The sequence below is a fragment of the Somniosus microcephalus genome, chromosome 2 (genome assembly GCF_052327205.1).
Source record: "Somniosus microcephalus isolate GS21.2 chromosome 2, FLI_Smic_1.0, whole genome shotgun sequence".
Lineage (NCBI taxonomy): Eukaryota > Metazoa > Chordata > Chondrichthyes > Squaliformes > Somniosidae > Somniosus > Somniosus microcephalus.
In genome coordinates this window covers 384,777,626-384,799,237 of record NC_140988.1, presented here as the reverse complement: position 1 = coordinate 384,799,237, position 21,612 = coordinate 384,777,626, and the positions used below count along the sequence as shown (strand labels likewise).

Genomic DNA, 21,612 nt, shown 5'->3' with positions numbered 1-21,612 from the left:
GGAAGCACATCTCGGGGTCAAATAGGACGCAAAAGGTTGCTTCAGCCTCAGACAGTGGCCAGGGAGAGGGGGATGGAGTTGGTGGCGGGGACCGAAGACAATGGCATCGGTCTTCCCAACATTTAGTTGGAGGAAATTTCTGCTCATCCATGACTGGATGATGGATAAGCAGACTGACCATTTAGACACAGTGGAGGGGTCGAGAGAGGCGGTGGTGAGGTAGAGCTGGGTGTCGTCAGCGTACATGTTGAACCCAACGTGTTTTCGGATGATGGCGGCATGTAGATGAGAAATAGGAGGGGGCCAAGGATAAGTTCTTGGGGGACTCCAGAGGTACCAGTGCGGGAGCAGGAAGAGAAGCCATTGCAGGTGATTCTCTGGCTACGACTGGATAGATAAGAATGGAACCAGGCGAGGGCAGCTGCACCCAGCTGGATGCCGGAGGAGAGACGTTGGCGGAGGATGGTGTGGTCAACTGTGTCAAAGGCTGCAGGCAGGTGCAGCAGGATGAGGAGGGATAGTTTACCATGGTCACATTCTGATTTGACTTTTTCAGATCCAAAGTGGGTGACCTCACACTTTCCCCACACTGAATTCCATCTGCCACAGTTTTCCTCACTCACTTAATCTATCAATGTCCCTTTGCAACTTCCTGCTCCCATCTATACTATTTACTGTGCCTCCTAACTTAAGTGTCACTTGCAAACCTGGATATGCAACTCGCTATTCCTTCCTCAAAGTCATTGATTTATAGGTTGAAAAGCTGAGGCCCCTGAACAGATCCCTGGGGAACACAACTTGTCACATCCCTCCAATCAGAGAACATTCACTTTATCCCAATTCTCGTCTCCTACACTCAACCAATTACTAACTCTTTGGTTTAATGGCCTTTCCGGTTCTTATCTTTTAAATTCCGCCCTTCTAGTTCAACAGCCTCCTCTGGGCCTTTGCTCAATACCGAGAGGGAGAGAGGGGAGAAATACGAGAACAAACACAGACAGAAACAAAGCAGTGAGGCGCAAGTGGCAGGGGACGGCTGAGTGAAGCTCTGCCTTGGTGACCGTGCAGTTGTGTTTCAATAACGATTGTAGTGAGGAGACAGCCGACAAACAGCCTGTTGCTCACATAGAGACATCGAAGATAGGAGTAGGCCATTCGGCCCCTCGAGCCTGCTCCGCCATTCAATGAGATCATGGCTGATCATCCAAACTCAGTACCCTGTCCCTGCTTTCTCCCCATATCCCTTGATCCCTTTAGCCTTAAGAAATATATCTAACTCCTTCTTGAATATAGTTAATGAATTGGCCTCAACTGCCTTCTGTGGTAGAGAATTCCACAGGTTCACCACTCTCTGGGTGAAGAAATTCCTCCTCATCTCTGTCCTAAATGGCCTACCCCCTTTATCCTTAGGCTGTGACCACTGGTTCTGGACTCCCTGGCCATCGGGAACATCCTTCCAGCATCTAATCTGTCTAGTCCTGTTAGAATTTTATAAGTTTCAATGAGATCCCCTCTCAATCTTCTAAACTCCAGCGAGTATAAGCCCAATCGACCCAATCTCTCCTCATACGTCATTCCTGCCATCCCAGGTATCAGCCTGGTGAATCTTCGCTGCACTCCCTCCATGGCAAGAACGTCCTTCCTCAGATAAGGCGACCAAAACTGCACACAATACTCAAGGTGCGGTCTCACCAAGGCCCTGTATAACTGCAGCAAGACATCCTTGTTCCTGTACTCGAACCCTCTCGCTACGAAGGCCAACATACCATTTGCCTTCTTAACCGCCTGCTACACCTGCATGCTTACCTTCAGCGACTGGTGCACAAGGACACCCAGGTCTCGTTGCACTTCCCCTTCTCCCAATCTATTGCCGTTCAGATAATAACCTGCCTTCCTGTTTTTGCCACCAAAGTGGATAACCTCGCATTTATCCACATTATATTGCATCTGCCATGCTTCTGCCCAATCACCCAACCTGTCCAAATCATACTGGAGTTTCTCTGCATCCTCCTCACAGCACACACGCCCACCCAGCTTTGTGTCGCCTGCAAACTTGGAGATATTACATCTAGTTCCCTCGTCTAGATCTTTAATATATATTGTGAATAGCTACCCCACTAGTCACTGCCTGCCACTCGGAAAAAGACCCTTTTATTCCAACAGTTTATTTCACAGTTCAGTCACACAGCCAACACCAAAAGCACAAGAGCTGGCTCCGAGGGGAAGCTACATGCATGCTCGGTGCCCCAGGGACCTGCACCGTTGAACATTTACCTTGCTCCTGCTGGACGATTTATGATCCTTGTCCCGTGGATGCTGAGACATGTGCCTGCGATCGGGCCTGGATTCTTTCTCCTTCTGCTGGAACGAGCTGCTCCGTCCACTGCCCTCTCTGCTGGAGCGGTCCCTGGAGGTGCTCCTGCCTCGAGCCGGTGTGCTGGGCTTGCCTGGCTCTTTCGCCAAGTGTTCCTTTTTAGCGGGAGCAGCTTTCTTCTCGTTCGATTTCGAGGCGCTGCTCAATTTGCTCCCTAGTTTCATCACCATGGACTTCGGAGCTGTGGTGGCGGCGATAGGGGGAGTGGCTGTGGTTTGGGGCGGAGTTGAGGGGGCTGGGTTAGGGGGGTTTTCTGCCGCTGCGGGAGTGGGGGCCCCGCCAGAGGCGGGCGCACCTGCAGGAGGCGTGGCAGCCGGCAGCGGGTTGGTCTTCTCTGCGGCTGGTGCACTGGCGGTGGGTACCAAGGGTGGAGTAGCTGTGCTTGCAGCGCCGGGGATACTTGTTGTGTTGCTGGCGACTGGCGCCAGCTTGGTTACTACACTGGCAGCAGCCGGCGGCAGCTCCTTGGAGGCTGCGGTGACTGGGGTGGGCTTAGCGGCGGCATTGCTAGCAGCCGGCGTGGGTTTAGAGGCTGCAGGAGCGGGCACTTGGCCCGGCTTGCCGGCTGCAGCCGTGGGAGGCGGTGCCAGTTTTGCAGCCGCGGGGGTCGGTGCAGGTTTTGCAGCCGCGGGGGTCGGTGCAGGTTTTGCAGCCGCGGGGGTCGGTGCAGGTTTTGCAGCCGTGGGGGTCGGTGCAGATTTTGCAGCCGCGGGGGTCGGTGCAGGTTTTGCAGCCGCGGGGGTCAGTGCCGGTTTTGCAGCTGCGGGAGGCGGTGCCGATTTTGCAGCCGCGGGGGTCGGTGCCGGTTTTGTAGCCGTGGGGGCCGATGCCGGTTTTGTAGCTGCAGGAGGCTGTGCCGGTTTTCCAGCCGCGGCGGCCGATGCCGGTTTTGTAGCCGCGGGGGCCGATGCCGGTTTTGCAGCTGCAGGAGGCGGTGCCGGTTTTGCAGCCGCGGGGGTCGGTGCCGGTTTTCCAGCCGCGGGGGCCGATGCCGGTTTTGTAGCCACAGGAGGCGGTGCCGGTTTTGCAGCCGCAGGAGGCGGTGCCGATTTTCCAGCCGCGGGGGTCGATGCCGGTTTCGGTGCCAGTTTCGCAGCTGCATTCATCCCGGCTGCAGCGGGATTGGTGGCTGCACTGCCCGCGGCCCGAGATGGTTTGGTTGCTGCACCAGGCGGGGTCTGGGCTGGTTTGGTGGCCAAGCTGGCAGTTACCGGCTTGCTCACCACATTCGGAGGGGTCGCGTTGGATGCAGTTGGTGCCGGTTTGGTGAGCGCATTCATGGCGGGCTTGGTGGCAGCAGCAGCAGGTTTCGCGGCAGCAGCAGCAGGTTTCGCGGGTGTCAATGTGGTTTTAGCGGCTGCACCGGCGGCAGCTGCCACCGCTGGTTTGGAAGGCGCATTTCCGCTTGTCGGAGCCGGTTTACTAAGTGGGGTGGCACCGGCTGAATTCGAGATGGGCACTGACTTAGCCGGCACGTCTGCCGGTGTCTTGGCAGCAATTGGAGTTGGTGACTTAGTGGTCACCGGTGCGCTAGTTGTGGCCACAGGTGGGTTGCTCACTGTTGAAGTGGTTCGGTTCTGTGCCGCTGTCTCGGTCCCTGAAGCAGGCGTCACCACGACAGTCGGGTTTGTGGAATCTGTTTTAGTTTTGTCACCGAGAGTCTTCCCTGCTTTCTCATCACTCACTTCTGCCCCTTTAGACTCTGCAGATCCAGATGTTTCCGTTTCCATCGGTTCTGGCTCAGTGGTGGCATCACAACTGAAAAGCAAAAGTATCCATGAACATTCGGACTGGGCGGCACAGGGGGTCAGACACTGTCCTTTCCCACTCTGGGACAGCGGGTCACACACTGTCCTTTCACTCTGGGACAGCGGGTCACACACTGTCCTTTCACACTCGGGGACAGCGGGTCACACACTGTCCTTTCACACTCGGGGACAGCGGGTCACACACTGTCCTTTCACACTCGGGGACAGCGGGTCACACACTGTCCTTTCACACTCGGGGACAGCGGGTCACACACTGTCCTTTCACACTCGGGGACAGCGGGTCACACACTGTCCTTTCACACTCGGGGACAGCGGGTCACACACTGTCCTTTCACACTCGGGGACAGCGGGTCACACACTGTCCTTTCACACTCGGGGACAGCGGGTCACACACTGTCCTTTCACACTCTGGGACAGTGGGTCACACACTGTCCTTTCACACTCGGGGACAGCGGGTCACACACTGTCCTTTCACACTCGGGGACAGCGGGTCACACACTGTCCTTTCACACTCTGGTAACCTCACAGCCCAGTGCTGTGCTCAACCAGAGAGACCAGGAAGGCCCCATGTCTGGTTCGTGCCGTGTTAGGTTATCTCAACCATGTATCCTGGGGTCACTACAATTTAATATAGCACCTCAGGATGAGGGAGGAGAAAACAAAAATGTGCAGGTCCTGATTGCCATCCAGTAACCCCTGCTGGGGACTGTGCCCATCTGGTTGGTGGGTGAGGGCATGATGCTGAAAAGCTGCAGACATGTGAAGCATAGCCTTGGGCAAGGTGCCGGGAGAGTCCAACACAACCCACCGTGAGTCAATGCCTGCAGTAGGAGGAGGGAGAAATTCAGCAGTCAACCTTCGCAACCTTGTATTAGGCCAGTGAATTTAGGCACCAAGCTCTGCATTTGTTTGTAGAGTCATTCTGAAAACATGCTTACCTCCCCTCAGTAGTTTGCTCTGTCTTTTCTTTATTCTGCAAAAGAAAAACAAAATTTTTACTCATTCTTAGCAACTCGCCAAGGCTTTTGATACAGCACCTCCCAAACCCACGATCTCTACCACCTAGGACAAGGGCAGCGGGCGCATGATAACACCACCACCTCCAAGTTCCCCTCCAAGTCACACACCATCCCGACTTGGAAATATCGGCCGTTCCTTCATCGTCGCTGGGCCAAAATCCTGGAACTCCCTCCCTAACAGCACCATGGGAGCACCTTCATTACATAGCCTTGCTAGCGACGCACAAATCCCAAAAATGAATTTTTAAAAAATGACCTCCTAATTTAGCCAACTTTCCAAGCTTAAGGCATCCTTAGCCTTGGTCTCAAAATGCAGTTTTTTTAAAACCTCAGGGTGCCAGTTACGCACCAGCCAGTACAAAATGCAGTATGTAGAGGTGGCAAGGAGGCGGTGCCAACATGGCTGTCATCCAGAGTGAGGTCCACTCCTCAGTTATTACATAGAAGATAGAAGCAGGAGTAGGCCATTCGGCCCCTCGAGCCTGCTCCGCCATTTAATGAGATCATGGCTGATCATCCAAACTCAGTACCCTGCCCCTGCCTTCTCCCCATATCCCTTTAGCCGTAAGAAATATATCCAACTCCTTCTTGAATATATTTAATGAATTGGCCTCTACTGCCTTCTTTGGTAGAGAATTGCACAGGTTCACCACTCTCTGGGTGAAGAAATTCCTCCTCATCTCTGTCCTAAATGGCTTACCCCTTATCCTTAGTCTGTGACCCCTGGTTCCGGACTCCCCGACCATCGGGAACATCCTTCCAGCATCTAGTCTGTCCAGTCCTGTCAGAATTTTATAAGTTTCGATGAGATCCCCTCTCATTCTTCTAAACTCCAGCGAGTACAAGCCCAATCGACCCAATCTCTCCTCATACATCATTCCTGCCATCCCAGGTATCAGCCTGGTGAATCTTCGCTGCACTCCCTCCATGGCAAGAACATCCTCCCTCAGATAAGGCGACCAAAATTGCACACAATACTCAAGGTGTGGTCTCACCAAGGCCCTGTACAACTGCAGCAAGACATCCTTGCTCCTGTACTCAAACCCTCTCGCTACGAAGGCCTTCTTAACCGCCTGCTGCACCTGCATTCTTACTTTCAGCGACTGGTGCACAAGGACGCCCAGGTCTCATTGCACTTCCCCTTCTCCCAATCTATTGCCATTCAGATAATAATCTGCCTTCCTGTTCTTGACACCAAAGTGGATAACCTCGCATTTGCCAGGTGAGGTAGCCGTACTTAAGAATTGCTGGACGAAAAAAGACCATGGCCCGTCTCGTTCACCTTCTCCCATCCTGGGAGTCGCACGATACAACAATGGAGTTGTTGACTGATCACAGCGATCGATCTCCATCAATGAGTCCACAACATTCACAGACATGAGGTGAGGAAACCCCAGTATGGAGAGCTTTGGGAACCACAGGTCCAAAGTTACCTGCTCCGCTCAATCGCACTACACTCACCACATTAAGTCTCAAATTACTCAAACAAAAGTGAAACAGCTCATTAGGGTTTCTTTAGAATCCTAAAAACAGAAGTTATATCACCTCGCAACCTTCTCTTTTCCAGTGAGAACATGCCCAATTTACACAATCGCTTCTCATAATTCAATCCGTCCGTAGCTCAAAAGCAGTAAGCTTTCACTTCACTCAACATTTCCTGGTCAGCCAATGGAGAACAAAAAAACCATTCTACACCGGCCATGGACTAGGGAAATGCTCTGGGGTCAAATTACTGATCAACTGCAGTAACTGTCGTTAGGTAGATAAACATCACAGCCAATTGCAAACAGCACAGTGTATGAAATAAGTGACCAGTTTTTTTGTTAAAGTACTGTTGGCCAGGACACTGGAAATATTCCCAGGTTTCTTCCTCCCACAGGAACAGGTTTAATGTCTCACCTGAAGGGCTGCTCTGACGTGTCAGCCCAGATTATGTGCTCAAGTATCTGGAGTGGGGCATCAGTTAATGACTTTCAGGTGAGGGGGTTATCTCAGCACGGAGAAACAGCCTCCTCACTCACTCAACACGGGGAAACACAGCCTCCTCACTCACTCAACACGGGGAAACACACCCTCCTCACTCACTCAGCACGGAGAAACACAGCCTCCTCACTCACTCAACACGGGGAAACACAGCCTCCTCACTCACTCAACACGGGGAAACACAGCCTCCTCACTCACTCAACACGGGGAAACACAGCCTCCTCACTCACTCAGCACGGAGAAACACAGCCTCCTCACTCACTCAACACGGGGAAACACAGCCTCCTCACTCACTCAACACAGCCTCCTCCCTCACTCAACACAGGGAAACACAGCCTCCTCACTCACTCAACACAGGGAAACACAGCCTCCTCACTCACTCAACACGGAGAAACAGCCTCCTCACTCACTCAACACGGGGAAACACAGCCTCCTCCCTCACTCAACACGGGGAAACACAGCCTCCTCACTCACTCAGCACGGAGAAACACAGCCTCCTCCCTCACTCAACACGGGGAAACACAGCCTCCTCCCTCACTCAGCACAGAGAAACACAGTCTCCTCACTCACTCAACACGGAGAAACACAGCCTCCTCACTCACTCAACACAGCCTCCTCACTCACTCAACACAGCCTCCTCACTCACTCAACACAGCCTCCTCACTCACTCAACACGGGGAAACACAGTCTCCTCACTCACTCAACACAGGGAAACACAGTCTCCTCACTCACTCAACACAGCCTCCTCACTCACTCAACACAGCCTCCTCACTCACTCAACACGGGGAAACACAGTCTCCTCACTCACTCAACACGGGGAAACACAGCCTCCTCCCTCACTGAACACGGGGAAACACAGCCTCCTCACTCACTGAACACGGGGAAACACAGCCTCCTCCCTCACTCAACACGGGGAAACAGCCTCCTCCCTCACTCAACACGGGGAAACACAGCCTCCTCCCTCACTCAACACGAGGAAACACAGCCTCCTCCCTCACTCAACACAGGGAAACACAGCCTCCTCCCTCACTCAACACGGGGAAACACATCCTCCTCCCTCACTCAACACGGGGAAACACAGCCTCCTCACTCACTCAACACGGGGAAACACAGCCTCCTCACTCACTCAACACGGGGAAACACAGCCTCCTCACTCACTCAACACGGGGAAACACAGCCTCCTCACTCATTCAACACAGCCTCCTCCCTCACTCAACACAGGGAAACACAGCCTCCTCCCTCACTCAACACGGGGAAACACTAATATGTCGAGAAATCAACTAGAGATTAGGCTATCTTAGACTGGGTATTATGTAATGAGAAAGGTTTAATTAGCAACCTTGGGTCGGAGCGATCATATGATAGAATTCTTCATTAAGATGGAGAGTGAAGTAGTTGACTCGGAGACTAGAGTCCTGAATTTAAATAAAGGAAACTACGATGGTATGAGGCGCGAGTTGGGTAGGATTGATTGGGGAATGTCACTCAAAGGGTTGACGGTGGATAGGCAATGGCAAACATTCAAAGACCGCATGGATGAACTACAGAATTTGTTCATCCCAGTTTGGCATAAAAATAAAACAAAAAAGGTGACTCAACCATGGCTAACAGGGGAAATGAGTGATAGCATAAGATCCAAGGAGAGGACATATAAATTGGCCAGAAAAAGCAGTAAACCTGAGGGTTGGGAGCAGTTTAGGATTCAACAAATGGATTAATTAAGAGGGGGAAAATAGAGTATGAAAGTAAGCTTGCAGGGAACATAAAAACTGACTGTAAAAGCTTTTATAGATATGTGAAGAGAAAAAGATTGGTGAAGTCAAGCGTAGGTCCCTTGCAGTCAGAATCAGGGGAATTTATAATGGGGAACAAAGAAATGGCAGACCAATTAAATATACTTTGGTTCTGTCTTCACAAAGGAGGACACAAATAACCTCCCAGGGATGTCGGGGAACATAGGGTCTAAGGAGAGGGAGGAACTGAATGAAATCAGTATCGTTAGGGAAATTGACGGGATTGAAGGCCGATAAATCCCCAGGGCCTGATAATCTACATCCTAGGGTACTTAAGGAAGTGGCCCTAGAAATAGTCGCTGCATTGCTGGTCATCTTCCAAAATTCTATAGACTCGAACAGTACCCATGGATTGGAGGGTAGCTAATGTTACCCCACTATTCAAAAAAGGTGGTACAGAGAAAACGGGGAATTATAGACCGGTAAGCCTGACATCGGTAGTGGGGAAAATGCTAGAGTCCATTATAAAAGATGTAATAGCAGAGCACTTGGAAAGCAGTGACAGGATCGGACAAAGTCAACATGGATTTACAAAATGTAAATCATGCTCGACTAATCTACTGGAATTTTTGGGGGATGTAACTGGTAAAATAGATAAGGGAGAACCAGTGGATGTGGTGTATTTGGACTTTCAGAAGGCTTTCGATAAGGTCCCGCATAAGAGATTAGCGTGCAAAATTAAGGTACATGGGATTGGGGGCAAGGTATTGACTTGGATAGAGAACTGGTTGGCGGACAGAAAGCAAAGAGTTGGAATAAACGGGTCGTTTTCCGAGTGACAGGCAGTGACTAGTGGAGTACCGCAAGGATCGGTCCTAGGACCCCAGCTGTTCACAATATATATTAATGATGATCTGGACGAGGGAACTGGATGTAATATCTCCAAATTTGCAGATGACTCAAAGCTGGGTGGGAGGGTATGCTGTGAGGAGGATGTCGTGAAACTCCAGTACGATTTGGACAGGTTGGGTGATTGGGCAGAAACATGGCAGATGCGCTATAATGTGGATAAATGTGAGGTTATCCACTTTGGTGGCAAAAACAGGAAGGCAGATTATTATTTGAATGGCAATAGATTGGGAGAAGGGGAAGTGCAACGAGACCTGGGTGTTCTTGTGCACCAGTCGCTGAAGGCAAGCATGCAGGTGCAGCAGGCGGTTAAGGCGGCAAATGGTATGTTGGTCTTCGTAGCAAGAGGGTTCGAGTGCAGGAACAAGGATGTCTTGCTGCACCTTGAGTATTGTGTGCAGTTTTGGTCGCCTTATCCGAGGAAGGACGTTCTGGCCATGGAAGGAGTGCAGCGAAGATTCACCAGGCTGATACCTGGGATGGTAGGAATGACGTATGAGGAGAGATTGTGTCGATTGGGCTTATACTCACTGGAGTTTAGAAGATTGAGAGGGGATCTCATCGAAACCTATAAAATTCTGTCAGGCCTGGAGAGACTAGATGCAGGAAGGATGTTTCTGATGGCCGGGGAGTCCAGAACCAGGGGTCATAGTCTAAGGATATGGGGTAAGCCATTTATGACTGAAATGAGGAGGAATTTCTTCACCCAGAGAGTGGTGAACCTGTGGAATTCTCTGCCACAGAGGGTGGTGGAGGCCAGTTCATTAAGTATATTCAAGAAGGAGTTGGATATATTTCTTAAGGCTAAAGGGATCAAGGGATATGGGGAGAAGGCAGGGACAGGGTACTGAATTTGGATGATCAGCCATGATCTCAGTGAATGGCGGAGCAGGCTCAAGGGGCCGAATGGCCGACTCCTGCTCCTATCTTCTATGTTTCTATGAGCACTCACTCAACACGGGGAAACACAGCCTCCTCCCTCACTCAACACGGGGAAACACAGCCTCCTCACTCAACACAGGGAAACACAGCCTCCTCCCTCACTCAACACGGGGAAACACAGCCTCCTCCCTCACTCAACACGGGGGAAACACAGCCTCCTCCCTCACTCAAAACAGCCTCCTCCCTCACTCAACACGGGGAAACACAGCCTACTCCCTCACTCAACACAGGGAAACACAGCCTCCTCCCTCACTCAACACGGGGGAAACACAGCCTCCTCCCTCACTCAACACGGGGAAACACAGCCTCCTCCCTCACTCAACACGGGGAAACACAGCCTCCTCCCTCACTCAACACAGCCTCCTCACTCACTCAACACAGCCTCCTCCCTCACTCAACACGGGGAAACACAGCCTCCTCCCTCACTCAACACAGGGAAACACAGCCTCCTCCCTCACCCCAGCTATTCACAACCTATATCAATGATTTGGATGAGGGGACTAAATGTAACATTTTCAATTTGCTCATGACACAAAACTAGGTGGCAGTGTCAGTTGCTAAGAAGAAGTGAAGAGGCTTCAAGGGGATCTCGACAGGCTCAGTGAGTGGGCGAGGACATGGCAGATGTAATATAATGTGGATAAATGCGAAGTTATCCACTTTGGTAGAAAAAACAGAAAGGCAAATATTTCCTAAATGGTGAAAGATTGGGGAATGCAGATGCTCAAAGGGACCTGGGTGTCCTTCTACATGAGTCACTGAAAGTGAATGTGCAGGTGCAGCAAGCCATTAGGAAGGCAAATGGTATGCTGCCCTTCATTACAAGAGGATTTGAGTACAGGAGTAAAGAAGTCTTACTCCAATTGTATAGGGCCTTGGTGAGACCACACCTGGAGTACTATGTACAATTTTGGTCTCCTTACCTAAGGAAGGATATACTTACCATAGAGGGAGTGCAACGAAGGTTCATGAGATTGATTCCTGGGATGGCGGGACTGTCATATGAGAAGAGATTGAGTAAACTAGGTCTGTATTCTCTTGAATTCACAAGAACGAGAGGGGATCTCATTGAAGCATACAAAATTATTACAGGGCTTGATAGGGTGGATGCTGGGAGAATGTTTCCCTTGGCTGGGGAGTCTAGAACCAGGGGCCATAGCCTCAGGATAAAGGGTAGGCCATTCAGGACAGAGATGAGAAGAAATTTCTTCACACAGAGGGTGGTGAATCTTTGGAATTCTCCACCCCAGAGGTCTGTGGAGGCTCAGTCATTGGGTATATTCAAAACAGAAGTCGAGAGATTTCTGGCTAGTAAGAGTATCAAGGGATATGGCGATAGGGCCGGTGAATGGAGTTGAGGCAGAAGATCAGCCATGATCTCATTGAATGGTGGAGCAGGCTCGAAGGGCCGAATGGCCGACTCCTGCTCCTATTTCTTAAACACAGCCTCCTCACTCACTCAACACAGGGGAACACAGCCTCCTCACTCACTCAACACAGGGGAACACAGCCTCCTCACTCACTGAACACAGGGAAACACAGCCTCCTCCCTCACTGAACACAGGGAAACACAGCCTCCTCACTCACTGAACACAGGGAAACACAGCCTCCTCCCTCACTGAACACAGGGAAACACAGCCTCCTCACTCACAACATGGGGAAACACAGCCTCCTCACTCACTGAACACGGGGAAACACAGCCTCCTCCCTCACTGAACACAGGGAAACACAGCCTCCTCACTCACTGAACACGGGGAAACACAGCCTCCTCACTCACTGAACACGGGGAAACACAGCCTCCTCACTCACTGAACACGGGGAAACACAGCCTCCTCCCTCACTGAACACAGGGAAACACAGCCTCCTCACTCGCTGAACACAGGGAAACACAGCCTACTTGCTCACTGAACACGGGGAAACACAACCTCCTCACTCACTGAACACAGGGAAACACAGCCTCCTCCCTCACTCAACACAGGGAAACACAGCCTCCTCACTCACTGAACACGGGGAAACACAGCCTCCTCACTCACTGAACACGGGGAAACACAGCCTCCTCACTCACTGAACACAGGGAAACACAGCCTCCTCCCTCACTGAACACAGGGAAACACAGCCTCCTCACTCACTGAACACGGGGAAACACAGCCTCCTCACTCACTGAACACAGGGAAACACAGCCTCCTCACTCGCTGAACACAGGGAAACACAGCCTCCTCACTCACTGAACACAGGGAAACACAGCCTCCTCACTCACTGAACACGGGGAAACACAGCCTCCTCCCTCACTGAACACAGGGAAACACAGCCTCCTCACTCACTGAACATGGGGAAACACAGCCTCCTCCCTCACTGAACACAGGGAAACACAGCCTCCTCACTCACTGAACACGGGGAAACACAGCCTCCTCACTCACTGAACACGGGGAAACACAGCCTCCTCACTCACTGAACACAGGGAAACACAGCCTCCTCACTCACTGAACACGGGGAAACACAACCTCCTCACTCACTGAACACAGGGAAACACAGCCTCCTCCCTCACTCAACACAGGGAAACACAGCCTCCTCACTCACTGAACACGGGGAAACACAGCCTCGTCACTCACTGAACACGGGGAAACACAGCCTCCTCCCTCACTGAACACAGGGAAACACAGCCTCCTCACTCACTGAACACAGGGAAACACAGCCACCTCACTCACTCAACACGGGGAAACACAGCCTCCTCCCTCACTGAACACGGGGAAACACAGCCTCCTCACTCACTGAACACGGGGAAACACAGCCTCCTCACTCACTGAACACAGGGAAACACAGCCTCCTCACTCACTGAACACGGGGAAACACAGCCTCCTCACTCACTGAACACGGGGAAACACAGCCTCCTCACTCACTGAACACGGGGCAACACAGCCTCCTCACTCACATGGGGAAACACAGCCTCCTCACTCACAACATGGGGAAACACAGCCTCCTCACTCACTGAACACAGGGAAACACAGCCTCCTCACTCACTGAACACGGGGGAACACAGCCTCCTCACTCACTGAACACGGGGAAACACAGCCTCCTCACTCACTGAACACGGGGCAACACAGCCTCCTCACTCACAACATGGGGAAACACAGCCTCCTCCCTCACTGAACACGGGGAAACACAGCCTCCTCACTCACTGAACACGGGGAAACACAGCCTCCTCCCTCACTGAACACGGGGAAACACAGCCTCCTCCCTCACTGAACACGGGGAAACACAGCCTCCTCACTCACAACATGGGGAAACACAGCCTCCTCCCTCACTGAACACGGGGAAACACAGCCTCCTCACTCACTGAACACGGGGAAACACAGCCTCCTCACTCACTGAACACGGGGCAACACAGCCTCCTCACTCACAACACGGGGAAACACAGCCTCCTCACTCACTGAACACGGGGAAACACAGCCTCCTCACTCACTGAACACGGGGCAACACAGCCTCCTCACTCACAACATGGGGAAGCACAGCCTCCTCACTCACAACATGGGGAAACACAGCCTCCTCCCTCACTGAACACGGGGAAACACAGCCTCCTCACTCACTGAACACAGGGAAACACAGCCTCCTCCCTCACTGAACACGGGGAAACACAGCCTCCTCCCTCACTGAACACGGGGAAACACAGCCTCCTCCCTCACTGAACACGGGGAAACACAGCCTCCTCACTCACTGAACACAGGGAAACACAGCCTCCTCACTCACTGAACACGGGGAAACACAGCCTCCTCACTCACAACACGGGGAAACACAGCCTCCTCACTCACTGAACACGGGGAAACACAGCCTCCTCACTCACTCAACACAGGGAAACACAGCCTCCTCCCTCACTGAACACGGGGAAACACAGCCTCCTCCCTCACTGAACACGGGGAAACACAGCCTCCTCACTCACAACACGGGGAAACACAGCCTCCTCCCTCACTCACTGAACACAGCCTCCTCGCTCACTCAACACAGGGAAACACAGCCTCCTCACTCACTCAACATGGGGAAACACAGCCTCCTCACTCACTGAACACAGCCTCCTCACTCACAACACAGGGAAACACAGCCTCCTCACTCACTGAACACAGCCTCCTCCCTCACAACACAGGGAAACACAGCCTCCTCCCTCACTCAACACGGGGAAACACAGCCTCCTCACTCACTCAACACGGGAAAACATAGCCTCCTCACTCCACAGATAGAGGTTAGAATGTGGAATTCTCTGATAAACGACAGCTGAAGCAGAATGAAAAGGAAATCAGATAATAGCAAGTAAAAGAGGAACATTAAATGGTTACATGGAGATTGGGATTACACTAGGTGACTAGGTTAAGAAAATCATCAGCACTATCTTGATGGGTCAAATGGCCTGTTGCTGTGCTGTAAGATTCTATGAGTTAGGAATATAGGAACAAGTAGGAAGCCTTTCAGCCCCGAGCCCGTTCCGCCATTCAATTAGATCATGGCTGTTCTGTACAGAAGGTAGGAGCAGGAGTAGGCCATTCGGCCCTTCGAGCTTAACTCCATTTACCAGCCTTGGTTCCATGATACTTTTACCCAACAAAAATTTATCACTCAGTTTTAACCTTTTGAATTGACTCCCCAGCCTCCACAGCTTTTTGTGGGGAGAGCTCCAGATTCCCACCACCCTTTGTGTCGAAGTGTTTCCTGGCATCACCACTGAATTTTAAGGTTACCCCCACCTTGTTCTTGACTCCCCCACCAGAGGAATTTTTCTATCTACCCTATCAAATCCTTTAATTATCTTAAACACCTCACTTAAATCACCCCATAATCTTCTATAGTTAAGGGAATACAAGCCTACACAGTTCCACATACCCTGGAAATATACTCCTTCCCTGGCATGCAATTTTGGATTGGCTTCCCATGAGTGCCAGCTTTTTTCCCTGTATGGTATCTAATGAGGTGTCTCACAGTAGAAGAGTTGGAGGGGGGTTGGGAAACACTTCAGTTGGGCCACTCCAACTGGAGTGAAGGAAGTTGACCAAAGGTCTCCCAACATAGAGTTTGCAGGACCTGAGGAGATGGAAGAACGAGTGCTGGGAGCCCAGTAGAGACGAACTGCTAAATACTGGGCCGAAACAGGGCTGCACCAGGGTTAGTAGATAGGTGCATGTGTACACATAGCCACAAACTTATACACACACGTATATATACACACACACACACATCAACTGATACTTGGGCACCAAGCTCATCAAATGGTATCTGCTCTGAACTGGTCTGGAGCAGATGTCCTTCTTCCACTTACTTCTTCAATGGGATTGAGACTGATAAACAGGTAGTGTAGTGGTTATGTTACTGGAATAGCAATCCAGAGGACTGGACTAATAATCCAGAGAATGCAAGTTCAAATTCCACCATGGCAGTTTGAGAATTTGAATTCAGTTTTTAAACAATCTGGAAATAAAAAGCTGGGATCAGTAAAAGTGACCGTGAAGATGTCAGATTGTAGTAAAAACCCAACTGGTTCACTAATGTTCTTTAGGGAAGGAAACCTGCCGTCCTTACCCGGTCTGGTCTACGTGACTCCAGTCCCACACCAGCGCGGCTGACTCTTAACTGCCCTCTGAAGTGGCCTGGCATGACACTCAGTTGTATCAGAACCCCAACAAAGAACAACAAACCCATCACCACACAGAGTGTAATGGTTCAAGAAGCCCCACCAACTAGGGATTGCCAGTGACGCCTGAACAGACTGAAGCCCATGCATTTAGGGTGGACTGAGGGGTTTTGAACCAACACCGAATGCTGCAACGGACCATCTTCTAATCTTTACAGTGGTCAAGCTGGTCAAAGACAGTACTGATAGGATCAGAGGACTTGTACAGAAAACTACAATCTTGGTTCTGAACCCTGGGGAGGCTGCCGTCAACAAGTGATGCATTTTGGAAGGAAGAATGAGGAGAGGCAATATAAACTAAATGGTATAATTTTAAAGGGGGTGCAGGAACAGAGAGACCTGGGGGTGTACATACATAAATCTCTGAAGATAGGACAAGTTGGTAAGGCTATTTAAAAAGCATACGGGATCCTGGGCTTTATAAACAGAGGCAGAGAATACAAAAGCAAGGAGCTTGTGCTAAATCTTTATAGATCAGTGGTTAGGTCTCAGCTGGAATATTTTGACCCATTCTGGGCACCACACTTTAGGAAGGATGTCAAGGCCTTGGAGAGAGTGCAGAGATTTACCAGAATGGTACTGGGATAAGGGGCTTCATTTATGTGGAGACTGGAGAAGCTGCAATTGTTCGGCTCACAGCAAAGAACGTTACGGGGAGATTTAAAAGAGGTGCTCAAACTAATATGGGGTTTTGATAAGAGTAGATAGGGAGAAACTGTTTCCACTGGCAGGAGGGTCAATAACCAGAGGACAAAGAATTAAGGTAATTGGCAAAAGAACCAGAGGGGAAAATATTTTTTGCAGTGAGTTATGATGATCTGAAATGCACTGCCTGAAAGGGTGGTGGAGGCAGATTAAATAGTAACTTTCAGAAGAGAATTGGATATATTCTTGCAATGGAAACAAATTGCAGGGCTTTGGGGAAAGAGCAGGGAAGTGGGACTAATTGGATAGCTCTTTCAAAGAGCAGGCACAGGCACGATGGGCTGTGCTGCGTGACTCTGTGAAGTGGCCAGAACCAAACCAAGCTCTTCATGGTCTTTGTGCATTAGTGCTGGTCAACATACCAGTTCGAATTCTCCTCGAAGATGAAGCATCTGTGCCCACATTTCAAAGTATGTGCTCTACAGTCATTAACCCCACTTCTGGATTAGAAAGATTCCCCTTGCAGCTTGGTGTATAATGGAACCTGAAGGTATTTTTACTTCTGTTCTTGTTTCACAAGAGCAACCTCCATTGCATGACATAAGAACATAAGAAATAGGAGCAGGAGTAGGCCAATCGGCCCCTCGAGCCTGCTCCGCCATTCAATAAGATCATGGCTGATCTGATCCTAACCACCAATCCACTATCACAGAACCATCTCCTAAATCTAACAGAATTAGACACACGAAATAAGAGCAGGATCAGGCTACACGGCCCCTGGGCCCGCTCCGCTACCCACAGGGCCATGACCGATCCGAACCTAGACTCGTCCAAATTCCTGCCCGCTCCCCGTAACCCTTAATTCCCTTTACTTCTAGGAAACTGTCTATTTCTGTTTTAAATTTATGTAATGATGTAGCTTCTACAGCTTTTTGGGGCAGCATATTCCATGGACCTACCACCCTCTGAGTGAAGTAGTTCCTCCTCATCTCAGTTTTGAAAGAGCAGCCCCTTATTCTAAGACTATGCCCCCTAGTTCTAGTTTCACCCATCATCGGGAACATCTTCCCCGCATCCACCCGATCCAACCCCTTCACAATCTTATATGTTTCAATAAGATCGCCTCTCATTCTTCTGAACTCCAATGAGTAGAGTCCCAATCTACTCAACCTCTCCTCATATGTCCATCCCCTCATCCCCAGGATTAACCGAGTGAACCTTCTTTGTACTGACTCGAGAGCAAGTATGTCCTTTCTTAAGTATGGACACCAAAACTGTACGCAGTATTCCAGGTGCGGTCTCACCAATACCTTGTACAACTGAAGCAATACCTCCCTATTTTTATATTCTTTCCCCCAACATTCCATTGGCCTTCTTAATCACTTGCTGCACCTGCATACTAACCTTTTGAGTTTCGTGCACCAGGGCCCCCAGATCCCTTTGTACTTCAGTACTTTCCAGTTTCTTGCCATTAAGATAACTTGCTCTACGATTTTTCCTGCCAAAGTGCATAACCTCACACTTTCCAGTATTGTATTCCATCTGCCAAATCTCTGCCCACTTACTTAGCCTGTCGATGTCCCCTTGCAGGTTTTTTATGTCCTCCTCACTCACTACTTTCCCTCCCATCTTAGTATCATCTGCAAACTTTGATATGTTACACTCGGTCCCCTCCTCCAAATCGTTAATATAGATTGTAAAGAGTTGGGGACCCAGCACTGACCCTTGCGGAACACCACTAGTTACTGATTGCCAGTCTGAGAATGAACCATTTATCCCAACTCTCTGCCTTCTGTTAGATAGCCAATCCTCTATCCATGCCAGAATATTACCCCCAATCCCGTGATTTTTTATCTTAAGCAATAATCTTTTGTGTGGCACCTTGTCAAATGCCTTTTGGAAGTCTAAATACACTACGTCCACTGGTTCCCCTTTATCCACCCTATATGTTACTTCGAACTCCAGCAAATTTGTCAAACATGACTTCCCCTTCATAAAACCATGCTGACTTTGTCCTATTAAATTATGATTATCCAAATGTCCTGTTACTGTCTCCTTAATAATGGACTCCAAAATTTTACCTACCACAGATGTTAGGCTAACCGGTCTATAGTTTCCAGCCTTCTGTCTACTGCCCTTTTTAAATAAGGGTGTTACATTAGCAGTTTTCCAGTCTGCCGGGACCTTTGCCGAGTCCAGGGAGTTTTGGAAAATTATTACCAATGCATCCACAATCCCTACCGCCACTTCCCTCAAGACCCTAGGATGTAAGCCATCAGGTCCAGGTGATTTATCCGCCTTGAGTCCCATTATTTTACCGAGTACCACTTCCTTAGTGATTTTGATCGTGTTTAGCTCCTCCCCCCCTTTAGCCCCCTGTTTGTCCAGTGTTGGGATATTCTTAGTGTCTTCTACTGTAAAGACTGATGTAAAATATTCAGTGTTTTTGCCATCTCCATATTTCCCACCATTAATTTCCCGGTCTCATCCTCGCTGTGCAACACAGAGGCCCAGTGTGCAGAACGTGGGAACAGAATCCTTTCACCAGAACCAACCCCCTTACTCTGCTAGGACATTCAGAGAATCGCATTTTAGTGAGTCTAGGGTCCCATCAGCGGCTTTACACTAGAGTGCAGCCAATGTAGGGGGCACTGGGTGTCCTGTCTCTGGCTGAACTCTTATTTAAAAAAAAGCACCTTTTAATTAACAGCTGTCCTGATGGTCAATTTTAAATAGGACGTGACCTTCAAACAGAGCAGTATGACCCGATTTGGTATTTCACAAGGCTACAGCCAATCTCAAAAAAACACCTGAAGCAATACTCAGAGTCATAGATTTATACAGCACAAAGAGGGGCCATTTGGCCCATCGCGCCTGTGCCGGCTCTGTGAGGGAGCTCTCTGATGCGCCATCAATTACTCAAAAGACTGAAGTTGAGCGAGTAACAATCAGGCTTTTATTAACTAAAGAATGAAGGTCTTGTCTCGAGTGGTCGACCCGTCCAGAATACTAAGGGACTGGGAGGTAGTCACTTATATACCTGGAATAGTGGGAGGAGTCAGCCGAGGCATGTCCAGACCTGTACCTAGTGGAATACACATACAGACACAGACAGGTATGACAGTGGTTTACCACACTCTCCAATTAGTCCCACCCCCCTGCACTTTCCCCATAGCCCTGCAAATTGCTCCTTTTCAAGTATTCAATTCCCTTTTGAAAGTTACTATTAAATCTGCTTCCACCACGCTTTCAGGCAATGCGTTCGAATCGTAACAACTGGGTAAAAAAAAACTCATTTCCCCCCCAAGATTTTTTTTTGCCAATTATCTTAAATCGGTGTCCACTGGTTACTGATTCACCGACCAGCGGAAACAATTTCTCCTTATCTACTCTATCAAAACCCTTCATCATTTTGAACAACTTTATCAAATATCCACTCAACCCTCGCTGCTCTAAGGGGAACAACTCCAGCTTCTCCAGTCCTCCCCACATAACTGAAGTCCCACATCCCAGACACCATCCTGGCAAATCTCCTCTCCCAAGGCCCTTAGACCAATTCACTAACAAATTATCAAACAGAAAGTAGGAAAGAACTGCAGCACAGTACTACCGGGTATTCCCAACATGAAAAAGGGTTAAAATCTAGTTCGAATTTGATAGTTCACATGATAGTATTCTGCACTAGACCCTTTTTATGGAGTTTGTGAGCCAACAGAACTCCAACAGCTGCTTCTGGGGTAGGTTTCCACTCTCAGCATGTACTGCCATTCGAGGTGTTTAAAAAAAAAAAATGCTCCAGATTCCTACGGAGATAAAATGTAAGGAAGGACGCTCCAATTAAATTTCCTGCACGAGTGGTGAGCACTGAGTAAACCTCCACAAATCATAGGGCTCAAATCAAGGGTGCCGGCAATTCTGTTCAGCTGGGAAATGGCCTCAATTCTCAAAGTACTGACAACGAACAATTTTTTAGAAACAAGTGGCCATTGGATCCAATAGCATGTCCATTTTTCACACACAGCAATCTCACCCACCTGCCGAGCAGTATCCCTCAATCGCCTCTCTCCAAAAAGGCACCCAACTGTGACCTGAGCCCACTCGTACTGTCTGCCCAGAGGCCTTCCCTGGTAAATTAAAATCTTTTTTCTGACTTTAATTCCCGATAGCTGATCAGGACTGCACAGTACTCGTTATACAACCTATAGGCAGTACGTTTAACCGCTGAATCACACTTAATCCAATCATGCAAGTAAACTCCCATACCACCTAGAATTAGGTCGTATGATCTTTTAACTTTCTAGCAATGCAGTGGAAGGGAGCTGCCCTGGGAATTTCCCAAAGGAAAGACTGACTGGTGTGACGAGTGAAACTAGCCATCACCAATTGACCTAGAATTTCCTCTAGAACTCCGACTCTGCTGATCCATGTCGTGCTATGCCAATCTAGCATGCAGGACGAGCATCAGGATGCTGCCACCACACAGACGTGCAAGACAGTTTGGGACAAATCCCCAGGGAGACTGGCTCAGTGGTCAGTCGGTTTGCCACTCCTCCACCCTGCTCAAGGG

At 49.8% G+C, this 21,612-nt stretch overlaps 1 protein-coding gene across 1 annotated transcript in view; it reads right to left on the bottom strand.

The window, feature by feature from the left end:
- Nucleotides 1-21,612, bottom strand: part of LOC147123828 (uncharacterized) — a 260,646-nt gene that overhangs the window by 24,277 nt on the left and 214,757 nt on the right. Inside the window, 2 exon segments of the mRNA XM_085976267.1 lie at nucleotides 2,275-4,132; nucleotides 5,082-5,116. Coding sequence (XP_085832393.1) covers nucleotides 2,275-4,132; nucleotides 5,082-5,116 — 1,893 coding nt within the window.